General features: G+C 43.8%; 2 protein-coding genes across 5 annotated transcripts; both read right to left on the reverse strand.

The window, feature by feature from the left end:
- Positions 1-14,014: 14,014 nt before the first annotated feature.
- Positions 14,015-16,028, reverse strand: LOC117900049 (coiled-coil domain-containing protein 28B). Of its 4 annotated transcripts, none has more exons than XM_034810242.1 (4): positions 15,830-16,028; positions 15,496-15,727; positions 14,378-14,797; positions 14,015-14,303 (listed from the first exon to the last, which is right to left on the reverse strand). In XM_034810242.1, exons 1-4 carry the CDS (start codon positions 15,956-15,958, stop codon positions 14,080-14,082), a joined length of 1,005 nt encoding a protein of 334 aa, XP_034666133.1. In that variant the 5' UTR covers positions 15,959-16,028; the 3' UTR covers positions 14,015-14,079. The 4 variants fall into 4 exon arrangements, with proteins under 4 accessions (XP_034666133.1, XP_034666135.1, XP_034666134.1 ...); XM_034810244.1 differs by having other exon boundaries at positions 14,378-14,455; positions 15,830-16,026; XM_034810243.1 differs by having other exon boundaries at positions 14,015-14,300; positions 15,830-16,025.
- A 617-nt stretch (positions 16,029-16,645) lies between these two features.
- Positions 16,646-17,234, reverse strand: LOC117900054 (cytochrome c oxidase subunit 7A1, mitochondrial). The gene is made up of 3 exons (XM_034810251.1): positions 17,107-17,234; positions 16,904-16,974; positions 16,646-16,847 (listed from the first exon to the last, which is right to left on the reverse strand). The coding sequence occupies exons 2-3, from the start codon at positions 16,946-16,948 to the stop codon at positions 16,704-16,706; spliced, it is 189 nt and encodes a 62-aa protein (XP_034666142.1). The 5' UTR covers positions 16,949-16,974; positions 17,107-17,234; the 3' UTR covers positions 16,646-16,703.
- Between the last annotated feature and the right edge of the window lie 433 nt (positions 17,235-17,667).

Below are 17,667 nucleotides of genomic sequence, written 5' to 3' on the forward strand. Positions count from 1 at the left end.
TCAATTATGTTATTACGGAATCTACACAGCCAACAAACAAATCATTTTATGTGTAAACATCAACAGATTTTCCTTTTGTTCACTTCCTTGGCAACAACTACAACAACAGCAACAACAATCAATTCAATGGTAATAATTTAAATATTTTAAAATGTTTACTATGGAACATCTCAATACGCACTCCACAGAACAGCTCGTTTTCAGCTGCCGGTGGGCGGCGGCCAGCGCGTGGGGGGCGCCAGATATAGTTGTTAATCAATAGAAGATAAAGTTTAAACAAAAGTTTCTTCATCAAGCTGATAGGATGGGACAGGGGCGCGCAGGGCAAAGGGGTTAATGAAATAGAGATTCAGATTTGAAAGACATTTTGGGTGGATTAAGCAGAGATTTATTATAATTATGTGATCCATAGTTTGGCTTTAAAAAAGTTTTTTTAAATAAGAAGAAAGAGTTAAGGAACAGTTTTGGGAATATACTTGAAGTACAAGTTCCACTGCAACACTTTACACAATTCTGTAGATTCCATTTTGTGCTTGACAACCTGCAAACAGATTGAAGATCCTAAGTATTCGACTTGAGTTCTTACTATCGCTACAAGGTACTCGTGTCTTCTCTTTAAGCTCAAGCGTTTGCGAATAAATTGTTGTTTCATTGGGAACTGTAAAAGACATTGATAAGTAAACTACCTAGAACGTACAGTTCCCATAATCTGTAATTTGTTTCTTGTAAAAATCCCTTCAAAAATCAATTGCAGCCCGCACCTGCTTAAAGTTACTTTATTGTAATTTGTACAACAAGATTTCAGAGGTGAGGAGGTGCTAGCTGATATCTGTTTGCGATCCCATAAATTGTGAACCCATAAAAACCAGTTGGCAATCTTTAATTATAAATTGTTTGTGGCGTTTCCGCTTCGCTGCAAACTGAAAGATCTCCTCGGTCTTTAGTGTTTAGGTATTTGGCGGAGGGGCGGCTGGAGGTTTTCAGATGGGAAATGGGAACTCTCATCAGGTTGATGGCGACCCAAAGATGCGCTCAGTTGCACTGCATCCGCTTTGTGGGTCGGGGAGTCGCCTCTCTCTCGCTCGCTCTCTCTCTCGCTGTGTTGGTTAACCAGTTTTTCCCTAAGCAAACGTTTGACATTTCCAGTCAAATGCCCATAAACAGCCAAGCCAACAATCGTGGCGACCCTGCCCCCGGGTACCCGCCCACGCCCCAGATTCCACTAGCTCTACCCTCCCTAGTGGTGTCTTCCCCATCGATTGCTCTACGACAACGACATCGACGGGGTTTCAACTGATCGTCGTCGTCGTCATCATCAACAGCACGACTACGACGACGATCACTGGCCCAAATTAGTAGCTTTGGTCATGGTGCGTCGCCCAGCGTGGGGTTAGGGGGGAAGAGCCTACAAAGGAATAGGAGGGTCTTGGGCTTGGGCTTGGGGTTGGTTGGCGGCAAAAGAGGAAGACGAGAGCTGCCGATGAGCATGGTCGGGGTTCAGAGTTCAAATAGTCGTCCAATTGAGCCAATCAACATTTATACGTTTGTGTGTACGTAAGTACGAATATTTCTACCGGTTACTTGGGGATCTCTAGGGTATGCCCTATTTTAGAAGACTTTTAACGCTTGAGGATTCGAAATTTCCATAAATATTGCAGGGAGAAGCTGGAAAATCTTTGGGAAGCAAGAGAAAAGCTGTGGTGTAGTCATAATGGAAGTTCTAGGAAAGTTTTGTGGTGGAATTTATTATGGAATATTTAGCTACAAATTTGAAGTAACAAAAATGAAACAAAAGGTTGAACTTCTTATTTAGAGATGAGCGTTTAGAGCTCTTTCTGATATTTATAACACCTTAATAGCACAAATATTTCCTCAATTAATGAGAGTATAAAGACCTAAAAGAAACCCAAGTATCGGGTACTTTTAAAGTCGTAACAAGTACCGCTCCCTATGCCTAACTCTCCCTAGAACTCCATAAATTCCTACACAAATCTCAGGCTTTTTGTTCTCCCTTTTCCACCCTGCCATCATCATAGTCATAGTTCTTATATTTTAGTTCGATGCCTAAGTGCAGATAATTCATTAAAATAGAATATGCCAATGTCCAGAGGCAACCAAGTGGCATCCACTTGATGCCAGAGGCCCTCCTCCTCGCTCACAAAACACAACACAAGATTCATTTTATGTGTAGTATAAATATGCATATAGACAAGAGCAGACAGTCAGCCAGCGATTTGATATATGCCCTGCACTATATGGCAGTCGCAGAGGCCCCTCTATAAATAGTCTGCGTGGTTCGTGGCCCGACAAAGTCTCCTCCCGATGCGGAAGTATTTCCAGACGCGAATTTTCATCGTGTTCTTCTTATTTCTCGCCCATTTCTCTTGTTGGTCATTTGCCAATTACTAAAAACACTGAGAGTTCCGCGAGGGTTTAGGGGAGTGGATGGCAGGGAGTGTCTCGATAAGGTGTGTGTCTGTCGGGATGATATAAGTTTCGACAAATGAAATGTCTGGAGCGGATATATAGGAAAGATTTCTGCCTAAGAAGTATTGATAGTTTGGGAATTTTTAAGTACATATGTAGATATTGGGGAGAGGATCAGTGTACTTTAAATACAATATTTATTAAGTTCCTAAAATAAATCATGGAATGATCAATATCTAATCATGAAATCTATCCACGGAATGTGTCCTGTACCTTCACGAAGTCTATCCTCCCAGGAAAATTGTGTGCTTATGGAAATCTTTATTCTATTTATTCTATCATCATTTAAAGGAATAAAATCTAGAGTTCTCTCACTCAAGCGAGTGCTCCTAAAAGAAGGTTTTATATCTGAGCTTCTGTCCTAAAAGTTATTGAAAAAATTCTGAATAGAATTGATCTAAGGTAGTTCATTTTTCCATCTTTTATGATTCTCTTCCATATGATCAGATGATTCTTAAAATTAACCTTATTCTCCTCTTGTTCTATGTAGTTTATATTTCATAGAAGTCCTTATGTGTCTCCTTACATCCTATCATATTAAGTTAAAGAAATATCAAACAATACTTTTTCTTGTCATGTAATTCTCCTGCCAAAAAGTAAAACTCATTTATATTAAAGGAACACTTCCATTGTAATAATTATTCGGCAACAATTAACTATAACCGGATCGGATCAATTCCCAGAAGGAGTGGCGGAACACACATAAATGTTTCCACCCTCCTCCACGTCGCAGGAGCGCAACCAATGCTGGATCCTGCAGGATCGCCCACGCACATCCACCCACATAACATGACATCATTTTTTAGCCTTAGGAAGGGATCTCGAATCGGATGGGATCGGGTCTCTCTTATCCTCTTCGTTACACTCTTTTCCTGCCCAACAAATTCATAATTGAATTGCATTGAATTCCCCTTTTGATTCTTGTACGTGAAGATCCTGAGATCCTGGGACTCTCTCTCTCTCGCCCTCGTACTGGCCTAATTGTTACACATTCCCCTTGTGCAACAATGGGTAATTGTAAGATTTTTGCCGCCATGCTCGGGCACATTAAGGATCTAAGGTTGCTTTGGTCCTTTGACAGTTGGTCCCCGACAAATCTCTGCCACTGCCATTACTCTGTGTGTGTGTGTGTGTGTGTGTGCAGGATATGAAATGTGCACCCTGCAAAAAGGGAAAGAAGAAACCGTGGGAAACCTGCCCGCCTGTCTGGCCTGGGTCTCTCTCTTTCTCTCTCTCGCCGAACAAAAGCCAAAAACGGAAAACTGATCGAAGAGAACCGAAGGAACAAACCCAAAACGAACACGCTCAAATATCGCTGCGATCGTTTGGCTACAAATCTTCGATGCCATCGATCGTCGACGTTGTTGGTCAGGATTATGGCAGCCCCGGAGAAGCGTTCCAATTTAGCGCCCAAACCAAGTGTAGCCAAGCAGAACGGAACGAACGACTCTGAAGGAGGAAGAGTGGAAGAGGAGAGGAGATGATCGACTGGGAGAATGACCTGTAGGAAGAGCAGGGAATTGATGGGTGTATCAATACTAGAAGGATTTTCAACACAGAATCTTTGTTGAGTGGGTCAAATATGATTCCCAAACCCATAAACTTAGCAAGAAATATTCAACCAAATGCTGTAAAACTCCCTCCCGCCTGTTACCTATCCACTCCCCTGCCTTATATCCCCCTTTGCTCAGCCCATTCCCATTTAATGGGCATGAAAACCCAAGAGTGCACTTAAGGGATGGAAAAAAAAGTGATCACAGATCGATCCACAAGTGTTGGCAGGTTATGCCCCCCACCACCACACTCTGTCGTATGAGTGTATGACCTGTTGTCCGTGAGTATTGGTGTGTGCTGTGTGCGTGTCGAGAGCCACCTTACCGCAAGAACGCCAGAGCCAATGATGGTGAAAGGTTTCAGATTTCATCTGGTAGATGTTGTCGGGGGATATTGTACATAGGAATAGGGACAGTGGTTGCAGGTTTTGTTCGAGGGTTGGAATGCCATTCGAGTGCATTGTGCAACTGAGATTCGATCCTCGCCAGCCAGGATAAACAGCGGAGTGTCGTCTGCCCCTACTCCCTGCTTCTTCGCTGCTTCTTTGGCTTCTTTCAGGCTTCAGCCTCAGTGGAATGTGGAAATCTTTATCAATTAAATAATCGCTGTAGAAAAGGGGCCTCATCATCATCATCATCAACAGCAGCAGCAGCAGCAGCGGAGAGGCATCAGGCCTGCAGGCACGTATAGAATGTATGGATAGGAAGAATACTTAGAGATGGATGGACACAGAAGTGGATTGAATGGCTGCTGCATGACTGCTGCACGTTGCACGCACACATGAGCTGAGGCACTGAGTGCTGGAAAATGTGCCCAACATCCGCTCTGTGTGTGCGGCTCAGCCTCTCAACGTTCTTCGATCTCTTGGAGCGTTTCTTGGAAATCGTTTAGAACCAGAACAACAACCAAACGCTGGAAGATTGAACGTTTCGAAGCGTGGAAATGGCAGCAAATGAGAAGCAGCAGAAGGAAGATGATCTCTTCTCTTCTCCAAATGAAAATGCTGTGTAATTAATTACAGACTGTGTCTAGCAGTGGAGGAGAGGAAGGAGAGTGGAGGATCGGGCACAAAAAAAAAGACTGGCAGCAGGTTGTAAAACCCTCCACATCGAGTGGCATGTGAACCTTTTTTCGGTTCCATGCAGAAAGGAAGTGAAGTTATCCTTGGGTTAGCACATGGCTTATCGACTTTTATGCCTCTCCAAGCGAGATCCAAGGCGCGGAGCGACAAAGGCAAATTACACATGAAAATCATTTGGTAAAAAAAAACATAAATTTTCCATTTTTACGAGGCACTAGGGGCAGTGCTGTTTGGCCTCTAATTGAAAATCCTGTTTCACATTTTCATTGTTGATGCGATCAGTGAGTGTTGCTTGTAGCTCCTTCAACAATTAGATAGTCACACGAGAGTTTTTATACACTAGATAGGGAATAAGTGATGTTTTTGTATTTTAAGGAAGTTCATTGAAAATGAGGTAAAGGAAGCACTTGTGTGGAGTGGATAAAGGATTTAGATTGGAATAAGGTTTGGCATGTGGCAGAATGTTAATTGAAGAAGGCGGAAATGAAAAGGATTTATAAATCAATCGATGATGAATTAAGAAAGGGATTAATTATTGATTTAATACGAGAATAAGGTACATTAATTGTAGACATCGTAACCACAAATAGAAACGTTAGTAGACTTTGCAAATAAATTCTTAATCGAGGTTTCCACGCACCGATTTACACATGAATTGTAATGGCCATCTTTGGCACTATTAAACTATTTGCTAATCGTAAAAAAAAGGAACCAAAACACCAAAATAACTTTTTACAGAACACAATCAATGATAAAAGTCATACAAATCTGCAATCTTTAATTATTTCTCTCACTAAATATCTCTCCCATCCAAGCCCTCCCTGAACCCCGTCTTACATAAAACCCAGCACTTTTATTGTACAACTTTGATTTGTATATTTATGTTCAATAAAACAGTTTCAGAAGTGATCAATGCAGCACGATTTGCTAGCTTAAGATAATAATAATTCCTCATTGAACAGCACAAAACAACAGCCAACAAGTTTCATAATTTGATGGCCCAGCCATAACCAATAAATCCAATAAAAACCCTCTAATGGATCGATCAGTAAAGACTGATCGCAACAGCAGCTATAAAATCCCGATTGATCCGCTGCCCCGGAAAGTGTTCAGCTTGATCGATCCTCCTTAAATGCTTAAACGATCACTTGATCCTCGTAGCGAACGGCTAATGGGAATCTCAGGAGCGCCACACACGACACGACACGATACGACATACTGCCCCATGTAGGAGAGCCTCCGAGGAGGCTTAATGAGGAAGCACCTCACATAACAGCATTTCGGTGGGCACTCAAACGGATCAGTTACCTCCCTCCCCCTCTCTCGCTCTCTCTCTGTCTCCGTTGTGCCACTCTTTCTGTCGATCGTCCCAACCTGATTGCCCACCCACATAATCCCCAGTGACGAGAGGCCCGGCCTCCCGCTCCCATCTGCAGACAGAGTTTCGCATTTTTTTTTTTTGGTTATTAACTTTCAGGCTGGCTCATAAATGTTAAATTGATTGAGGCATATTGCCGACATATCGCGATGTTGTCTCGATTATATAACTTCCTCAAACCAGACGCAAGACTGGGACCCGCAGACAGCCAGACACAGAGCTACGTCCCTGCCTCCACACCCGAAACTCCACGGCTGGGGGAAAAAGTGTTACAGACACGCTACCGTCTAACGATACCCCCGATACCACACACCACAGCAGACACCAGCCACAGCTACAGAGCCACCAGCAACACCAGCTCCCGCTTCGACTCAGACACCCACTGCCTTACATTCATAATCTATTTTGCCACCACGCGTTGCACACAAACTAAACTTGGCTCCAGCACCACAGAGAAAGAAAGAAAGGGAGATAGAGGGAGAGAGAGAGAGAGAGGGAGACAGCATCCGGAATAGTTATGCCAAAAAAGAGTACGAAAGAAACACGAGATATGTGAAAGAGGTGGTGGCTCATGGAAACAGCGATCGGTGGATACTCTTGTGGTTTGTGGAGAAATTAAAGCAAAGACATCTTTGGCTTATGGTAGCAGCATTTTTCGCTGGATAATTGTGGAGATATTAAGGTAATTGTAGATCGTAGGAGTATCTGCATCGAGGGACATACAGCACAGATATTTTTCAGTGGATCTTTGCTGATCTTCGGGCTTAGATTCGATGTGCATGGAACTTCCAAGATATTACAACTACTTTCAATAGGATCATATTTCAGAATCAAGTGAAAAGAAAGATAGAAATGCAGATGGATGCCTTGGATACTAGATTCCTTACTTAAGGGACAGCGGCAAGACATCTCTAATCAAAGGATCTCGTGATCTAAAGAATGTACGAAGTGGATAACCGTTAACCCCATAAGTGCTTTCAATCTTTAAGTATAATAATCCAACCGTTTCTGTCAAGCTGCATTAACACGTAATCTCAAAATCTTCCCATTTATTTGCATCTTTATAGCACCTCCCCTATGGTTTACACGTTCCTCTCCCACCCGAAAGAGTATTATATTAAAAATCAGCAACGAAGAATTCAGGTTTGCAATGCGGTAATGCACCATCCAACCAAATCAACGCAGAAGAGTCTGAAGAGGGTAACCCAGCCTCCGGTATGGGGTCTTGGGGGTCTGTTAGTTGGAACAGCAGTCAGCCAGTGGGTCGACGGCGTCATCAGCAGCTTCATCTCTCCATCTGCAGCTACAGCAGCTACAGCTACAGCTACAGCTACAGCTCCAGTGTGACTTCTGCACTGCGCGCATGCGCCATAAATGGGAAGAGGAAGATGCAGCAGCAACAAGAAGAAGCTCGCAATGAAGATGGAGAGGGAGATGGAGATGGAGGATGCCATGAAGAGAAACTGGAGGAGACGACTACTGACTACTGACAACCGACAAGCGACTACTGTGCCACTGTTCCACATTCGGATTACGGAAATATCTGCAACGAGCAGAAGGCAACCAGCAGCCAGCAGGCAGCAGGCAGCCAAGAGCGACAACAGGTCGCCGACAGGTGGGGTCCGGTTCGGGTTGTCGTTTCGCGGTGTCTTTGGTTCGGGTTTTTGGATCGGTTTTCTCACCGTTTCTTAGCCTGACCCGCTATGGCGTGTTCCTCCCCTTTCGATGCTCGCCTTTTTGCCTCTTTTGCGGTTCTCAACAACTTTCACCTTTCACGTAATCCCAATGTCCAACCAGAGAGGTTTGCAGTTGGAGCTGTGGCTGTGGCTGCGGCTGGTGGCTCGTTCTCTCTGGTCTTTGGTCTGTACAAATCTCTTTTTGGCCCAGGCTTTCTCGATGAAGATTCATTTATTGTCTCTGCTATTTGCCAATTGACCATTTCCAGATGGAGGAACTCAATTACGGCGCCGCATTCTCATTCGGATTCGCATTGGTTCGCATTCGGGGGGGAGGGGATCTGTTCTCTCTCTCTGTTTATGGTCCCCGGCATCCATCGGCATCTAGCGGTACATTCACCATAGATTGAAGATTGCCTCCAAGCAGGGGCACAGGGGGGATAGCGGCAATCATTGAGGTAAATTACATACCCCATATCCCCACATTTCTCGCGCTGAAGAATCTCCTCTGCAGTTGGAACATATCGATGCCTGCTGGTTCCTGATTTGGCTAACGGGCTTGGCCGCATCTTTTGGGATTTGCCTCTGAAAGGCAGGATGTAACATTTTTTGTTCTCTCTTCGTCTAAATAGCATCCCAAGGAAGTTGGCTATTAGGCGAGGCATCTGGTAACTGTGGCGCTCACTGGCATGTTCGCAGGTGCTTTCGGCTCTTAGAGTGCGCTGCTGCTGCGTTTTATGCTTAATCGAATGTGATTTGGCATCATTCTAATGGAATAAACTCATGTTTGGGATATCTGAAATGTGGAGTAAGCTGTGGATTTACGATCTTTAGAATTCTGTTTGAGATAGTCAACAGTTTTGTGCGCCACAAGTGGTCCATAAACGGATCTTATTCATGTAATTCTTAGGGAAAGTGCAACATTTTCTTACACAACCAAATCGTAAGTTCGTTTCGTAAGTTACAAATCATAAATAATGTAAATCAAATTAAATAAACAAACACGCTAGTATTTTGTTGTCGCATTCTTGGGCATATGTTTCGCTTGTGCGTCTCGCAGCGCTTGCCGAAGAATTCATCTCGGAGCGGAGGTATCTTTGACGTGTCTATTCTAGCTTTGAGGACTTCGCAAATTATCAAAAAATACACCATTGAATCATCGAAAACTGTTGGCAAGAATAGGGCAAAACTGCTTGCTGGAGAACCAATTACGTGGGACTCAGCTGTGGATATTTGAATAGGGATTTTCTAAGCCACAATTAAGGGTGAAGAGTCTCCCAGCTACCAGCTACCAGAGTGCCATTTGGTAATTGAATAAAATATGTTTAAAGTCCCACAAAACTCTGCATTCTTGAGTGTTCTTGCCTTTAAAGCTGGCAGCACTCTATGTACGGCTTTTGTACAAGCTCACGGAACATCCTTCCTTGTCAGGGCCCATCTAAAACATAAGTAGATTTCCCATTCTTTAGCATAAACTCAATTCAATTTGATATTTATCCATCACACAGACACACACACACACACACACATTCGCTATTCCATTTTGCAGTAGTTGGCATGGCTGTTTCCCTTTTGGTTTCATGATTTATAAACTTTTACCATATCATTCACCCATAAATCCCACAACCACACAATGCCATGCTCCTGCCGCATCCATTGGGGTAACTCCTGCCCTTCGTTGGAGCACCTCCTGCCCTTCGTTGGAGCATCCATCTCCTGCTCTGCCATGAGGAAATAGTTGTGCGCTCAGACTCCACTGCTAAGCACATCTCTCCTCTGGATTCACATCTTGGGTGGGTGACAAAAATTAACTTTGCATGGAATTTAATTTACGTCGCTGGGACGATGATTTCCTGCCAGTGCTCCGGTGTCCTGTGTGTGCCCCACATCTCTCGCTCTCGCTCTCTGTAGCTCTCTCTCTCTCTCTCTGTGTCCAAGAGTCGGGGGGGAGTCGAGTCGAGCTACTGCTGAGGCTGCTTCCGTCATTTCCTTGATGTAAAGGCTTTTGCCTCTCGGATTCCGTTTGCCATTTTGTGGAGGCAGAAGGCGGGTGGCCAGCGGCAACCGTCACGCTTCCTGCAGGATGCGACAACGTAGAGATGTCCAACTCTCAGTTGCTGCTGCTGCACCATCACTCCTCCTCTCTCTCGCTCTCTCCCTCTCCCTCTCTCTCTCATTGCTCTTCCGTTTATCCTCCCGTGTCCTGTTCCACTTGTGTTGTTCTCTGTTGCTGTTGCTGCTCGTCCGGGGTCCTGCCCGGGCACTTCGTGCCTGTCAGTCGTCGTCGCTGTTTACCCGCTTTAATCAAACCATCCAAAATCCACACTCACACTCACATTCACATTCACATTCATGTCCATGTTTTGTGCCCAGCCATCATCCACTCCCTCTCCCCCTGCTGCTTCCTGCGCCGGCACTTCCTTGCAAATGCTGCAGCTTCCGTTTCCGGGATATAATGTTCATATTTTCGAGGACATTTTCAGGAAATAAAGTACGTCGCCCTCCGCCCCCATTCGAGCTCGGGGATAACGATAACACACACACACACACACACACAAACACACACACACACACACACACACACACACACACACAAACACAGCAGCCACCCACTCATCCACTGCCTCCCCCCCCCCCCCTGCTGCCACCCTCCACTAGTCACTTCCTCTTTGGTAGTCCTCCTGGCTTTCGGGCAGGAAACTTTTTGCCTTTTTTGCCTTTTTTGCCGTGTGCGCATTTATGCCCCCACCCGCCCCTGTGTTCTCTCTGCTTTTGCTTCCGCAGTGGCAGCAGGATGCAGCGCAGCACCAGCAGCAAGTAGGACTCCCAGTACCACCCACCCCCCACCACCCTCAGAGTCTGTTTGAATTTTTGTCGCACTTCCTGTAGGTAGGAAAAGCTTCGTGCGTCTTCCGCTTTTCCTTCAGCTGCTCATCAGCAACGTAATTTCCGCAAAAAGGTCTCCAGCAGGCACAACTTCTCCCCGCCGCCTGTCTGCCCCCGTCTCTGCTGTTTTGTGTGCTCTTGGGTGGGCAGGATTAAGTCCAGACAGCCGCTCTCTCTGTGTGTGTGTGTGTGTGTGTGTGTGTGTAAGCCAAATGCCTGAAATGTTTTCGCCACTGAAAGTCAGAGTTCGGGTTAATCAAGTATCGGATTCCTTTGTGGTGCAACAAGTGTCAACCCTTGGCCAGAGACATGACTCCACCAGCAACTCCACCTCCACCTCCGCCTCCAGTGCTGTTGGCAAGTATCAACGACTCCTCCTTTTGCCTTTGGCAGTTCATCAAATTCTCATGTGACCAAAAGCCAAGTAAGTTCAATTCATTCGAAATTTGATATGCGCTACACATATTTAATGACTTCTTACCCGACTCCCTGCCTGACTGACTGCCTGCCTTGACTTCTTTACATAACTCTGGATGGAGCGGGGGGAGTTGCGATGAACTGCCAACGATCCCAATCCGTTTCGGATCCACTGTTGCACCCACCAAAGGCACTTGTCGTAGCACACACATTCTAGGGTTGGGCCAAGCCGAGACAAATGCCGCGGATATTCCCCATTTTCATGTCCAATCCTCGCGATCAAGAGAGGCGACCTCTGCACGTGATGGAACGCCGGACAAATGGAAGTGGGGGAATGAAATGGAATGGAATGGGATGTGGGATGGCAGCAGAAAAGGTGCAGGAAGGTGGAGCAGCAGCAGTGGCACTTTGTGGTAGCAGTTTCTGTTGCTGTTGTTTGTTGTTGTTGTTTTTTTTTTGGGATAGATGTTGCGTGTTCCCTGCCACGCCCTGTCCGATCCGACTGCATTTGTATGCAGCGTAGCGGATGCGACGGTCCAAGCGTTTATTTCTTCATTTCTTCAGGCAAATGCCCAACAGATACCCAACAGAGGCCGACACAAGGCTGCATGGAATGCACTAAACCGCTAACTAAGCAACGAAACCCCAAAAAGAACCCGACAGAGTTTTTGGTAGGAGGAGCTGCAACCACGGGGGGAACGAGCCGGTGGCACACAACAAGTGGGAGTACACTCGAGAAAAGATTACCAGGAATTACGGGGCAGAAAAAAGATTACAAAAATTACAGGAAAGGTTCTAGAAAATTATACGAAATTAAAAGTAGTTTAAGGGGTTTAATTAGGGGTAATATAAATGATGTAATGATTCCAAGTAGATTAGGATGATGCTTAATGGGTTTTGGATTGCTGATATTTGTTTTTGTTTATGCCTAGACTTTATTGGTGAAGAGTTTATGGGGTAAAAAATATGCACAATTTAGGAATGTTTCAACAAAATAATCCAAATTGTGGAAACCTCTACATGGAGGCGGATGTTTAATACTTTGATGAAGAGAAACATGATCAGAAGAGGAGCACAGTTTATCTCAGAGATAAGTCACTGAGGAAACCTAATAAACAATAGATTTATTTATACCTCTTAAGATTGCAACACAATCGAATTAGACGAAAACCAATTGGAACCATTTTGGGAGAGAGGAATGCACGCCTTACAAAAGCTTATTTCAAAATGCTCTAAAATGGCTCATAGCTCGAAGGCCTTTGCTGAACTGTTTGCAAGAATATTGAGACCGATAACCAGTACTCATTTTAGTCAGAAATTAGTTTAGTTTAACTGAAGCGATGCTCTTAAGTCGCCTTCTGCCGAATAACTTCGCAAGAAAATGAAAAAAATTCCATCCCTATCAATATCTTTCAATCTGTTATTTCATATGCACTTTCTGCTTAAGGCAATTCACTTCCTAATCCCTACGCAAAACTAATCACCCAACAACCCACACCACCTTTTCCCTCAGTGCAGAGTTCTTGTTATTTGAAACCCGGACTTACACCAGCATTAAAAAGAAAGAAGAACGAACAACAAATTACTTTTACCGATCACAAAACAACAGAAGAAATAAACCAAAAAGAAGAACAAAAGCCGCGCTGCGACTGCGCAATGACAGCCCAGAGACTCGCCGCTTGAGTGGAGTAGCAGCAGCAGCAGGAGGAGGAGGTGGAGGAGCAGGTGGAGGAGCCATCAGTGGTGGGGATTACACCAGCTGAATACAAATCCATAAATTAAATCAATGTTGAATAAAATTTCCTATGTACGAATGCACTTGTCCAAAGGTTCACACAAATCGAAATGCCCATCCAGAGCCGGGCGGATTGTGCATGCAGAACGGAACATGCGCTGCGAGTGGGCTGGGAATTGGTTGGGCACATTCTTTAGGGCTGAGGAACTGTTTACAAATTATGGGGAATTCCGTTTCAAGGAAAAGAGGTTCCTTAAGCGCCACATAAACAAGTTGAATTAATAATAATTCCATGAAACCATTCACGGCATGTTTTATAATTATTATAAAAATGATAACTTTAATAGATTCCGATGGTATGGATGTAGGTCTATGTGTGTGTGTGTGTCTATGTATATTGCAAATAACTATAACAAAACAATAAATTTGAACAAATTTCAATTGTGAATCAATCAAAAGCCTGAATAACAAATTTCGATTTGTAGCTCACAAACGAAATCGCATTAAAAATATTGCCAATGGTCAAGAATCTTTTTTGTTAGCGCCTTACAACTTGGCACTGTCGTTTGAGGGGGAAAAAACTATTGCTAGGCCAAAGATAAGTCTAAATTAATTTCACAATCACTGCGAGTGTGCTAAACATTAGTTAGCGCATAAGAAGCTTATCGAGAGAGTTCTACTACTTAAGCATATAACTTAGATATTTACACAAATTCTACAAATATTGAAAACTTCTTTCTTTCTATATCTTTTTCTTGTTGCTAATCTCCAGTGTAAAAACCATCTGCCTGTGTGTGTGTGTTTTCGTGTTCCGTGTTCAGAGCCAGAGCAGGCATTTGTCCCCCCTTTCGGGCGGGGCCAAGTCTCAGAGACCCGTGTGACTCGTCTGCAACTGCTCAATGGAGATGGACAACTGTTCGAGTCGCTGCATCAGCTGCAGCATATTCTCCTGCGCCTTGTTCGTGTTGAACTCGTTGCCATGCTCCAGGGAATCCTCCTCGGCGGCAGCCAGTTCGAAATGCAATTTGGCCAGACTCTCCTGTTGCTCCCGTATCTTGGTCATCTGATCCATGGTGCAGCCAGAGCCTGCTTGGGGGCACAAGAAAATGATTCAATTAGAAGGAACCATCTAAGTGTTTGCCAATTTTCGTTTGAAGCCTCACCGAATGCCTTCAGCTTGCCCGAATGAAAGTCGTCCAGCAGGCCAAGGAGGGCACGTTCCATATGCTTCACATCGGGCACTTCGGAGACAAAGGAATGATGTTTTATTGGACGATCATCGAATTTGTCGCTATGAACGCTGGCATTTGGCATCGATGTGGCTGCTGTTGCTGGTGCTGCTGCTGCTGTTTTGCGACGCTGCGATCGCGGTGTGTTTGTATTGCTGTTATTGTTATTGCTGGTGTCGTTGTGGTTGGGTTTTGTGCTGTCGTTGTTGTTGTTGTTATTCGTGACGGTGCTGGTGCTGATGGCGGTGGTGGTGTTTGTGATAGTGGGATCTGGGGATAGCCACTCGCTGCTCACCAATGTAATGGCATTCAAGCTACTTGCACTGCTGTGTGTTGGCTCCAATGCATCGCCATCTTCATGCCAAATCATACGGGTGGGAATGGTAATTACATACAAAAAATATAAAGAAAAAGCATAAAACATACAAAATTAATAAAACAAGAACTAAATAATCATAAAACGCTAGAAACTATAATAATTACTGCTGTCTATAAATGAATTATAAATTTCTATAAATATCAACGTGAGGACGTGCGAATGAACCGACTTGTGCGGGCTCACAGAACCTAAAGGAGAGTTACACAGCCGAATGGCGTGGTCTAGGCGCCAGAAAGCAATCAAAGGAGAGCGTCAGGTCTAGGCAGAAGTAATGGGAGAGGCATAGAGCCAGACAAAACCTAAAGGAAGAGGCATAGCGCTACACGAAACCAAAAGGAAGAGGAGAGAGAACCTCTAGGAGAGGTCGCCGTTCCCAGGCGCCTAGGCCAAAGTATTGTAATTTCAATTATTAAAATTATAACGAGTTATCCAAGAATGTGGGTGGCTTTGGGTGCGTGTGAATAATTTAACATTAACATAGGCCCCAACATATGGGCTGACGATGGGTGACTCATAGCTAAAAAGAGGTGCGGAGGGTGGCTTGATGGACTGCCCTTTCCTAGACCATTTCTTATCAACAGCTGACACAACGAATACCAAATACGCGCGCGTTCATGGCAACTGGAAGATAAGGAGAAATTCATGAGTAAATCTGTCTACGGCTGACACCCACCTTTGAGCAATTTGCGTGGCCTCGTTTTGAACTCGAAACGTTCATCGCCAGCACCACCGCTGCCGCCCTGGGCCTGGGGGCGCGGTCGTCTCTCGTTTACATAGGTCACCTTGGTGGCAGTGGGCTGTTGTCCCTTGTCCTTGTCCTTCTCGGATATGGTACGCTCTATGGAACAGGAGGCAGAATTCCGGCTACGTGTGGTGTCCCCACTGGATATGCCTTTGATTTTGATCTGCAATATGGATATGGAATGAATATGGGACGAGAAGCGTAGGATTTGGGCGGGGTTTGGGTGTGCATTTTTGGTTGGAGGAAGGGAAGTGGGAATCTTTACGTTTGGCACCGCGGGCGAGGCAGGGGTTTGAGCTGATTTCGGTGCGCTTTGGCTTTGAGCTTCTTCCTCCGTTTCCACATCGTTTGGCACGAGTTTCTGGCGTTCTACCACTTCATCGTTGGGCTCCATTTTCTTTGTTTAGATAAATTCAACTATTTTTTGTTTTTTTTTGTTGGTATTTAATTGGTACTGCGTATTAGAGATGGTTGCACGACGATGACCAGGTATGACCAGTATGACCGCGGAATTATCGATAAAATACACCGACAGTTCCTCGGAAATATACCAAAATATATCTTCTCATTTTGAAATCAAATTCCCAGATTTTGATGTTCGATTTGGTTTTAATAGCTTTCAAAGACTTTTAACACTGAAACAATAATTTAATCCGTTTGAAGAATCAATTTGGCTTATTTCAAATACTCCTTTTTATTGGATTGTGTACTTAATGAACTTATATATCACAAATTTGTTTTTCAATTTTTTCATTCAAATCATCCCTTCTGGAAGCCAGGGAGCTTTGTCTTCATTATGTAAATGTATAAATTATTAAAAGAGACAAGTGTATGTTAACTGATAACATTGCAAATTATTGAAAAAGAGGGTGGGTTAAAATATTCGGAAAATATTATAAGATACTCTATGTGGTCACCCTGTAGCACCATTTTTTTGTCGCCATTAACACGTCAACGGAACTACATATATCGTTATCGATATAAACACATGGGAACAGTGCTGCTCTTTTCGATTTTGAATAAATTGAAATTGGCGGGTTCTCATTACTTTAAACTCCCATAAACTCTCATGTCAATAAAATAATTGTTGATCGTTTCCTTTGCTTTAATGGATAAAACATGACATTCGAGTGCGTAAATTAGGCCTTCTTCTTTGCAAAGCCCATCGTGTAGATCATATGGACAATGCTTATCAGTCCGATTCCGCACAGACCCGCCGTAATGCCGAACAGGGCCTTGTCAATGGGTCCACCTTTCAGGAAAACTGGCACATCGTTGACAGCCTAAAGAAATAAAGCTCTAAAGTGCCATTTACTTGGACTAGGAGTTTATAGCTCACCTGGAAAACCTTCATTTTGCTAGACAATCCCTCGGGTAGCGCCATGGTCTCTTTGATCAGTTATGTAATTGCTGAAAATATGCAAACAATTCATTTAAATGCTATTTATATTAGTTTAAAATGTTGTAACACTCCAGCAAAATGTATGCAATATTTATGGCTTGCTTTAGTTTCGTTTTATTCCATTAAAAATTGGCACTTACCTTGAGCAGCTTCTGTGAAATCTTACGAATTGCAATTTATTCGCTGCAATTGCTTTGTAAATTCTAAAAATAGACTCAAACACAGATGTTTTTGGCACCAAAACTGCATTCAAGAGTTGTCAAGAGGCTGCAGTGAAAATACACTGCCAGTATTTGAATACACGCGGGCACCGCCAAACGTTACAAATTCAAAAAGTGCGACGTAGAACAAAGAACATTCCAACGGAACTATTTGTAATTACTTCTTTTAAAGATTTAATAACATTTAACGCCAAGAAACAACAAAGTAAATGCTGTTAAAGCACAAGAAAATTAAAAACAAATCACAAATATGGAGATAATCAAATTTAAACAAAGAAAAAGAGCTGGGTTTGGCTAGTATTTTGTTTAGTTCCCTTAAGATTGCCATGCCGCGGAACGTCCAGTGTACCCGATTTATACGTTCCGCGCTATTTTGGCTTTTTGTGAATTTTTCAGCAGGCGCACAGCGAAAAAGGCACGCAGATTGCGTCATTTCTGCACTATTCGATTTTACGGCCGCATGTGAATGCAACACTGGTC

Source organism: Drosophila subobscura, chromosome U (genome assembly GCF_008121235.1).
Source record: "Drosophila subobscura isolate 14011-0131.10 chromosome U, UCBerk_Dsub_1.0, whole genome shotgun sequence".
Taxonomy (NCBI): Eukaryota; Metazoa; Arthropoda; class Insecta; order Diptera; family Drosophilidae; genus Drosophila; species Drosophila subobscura.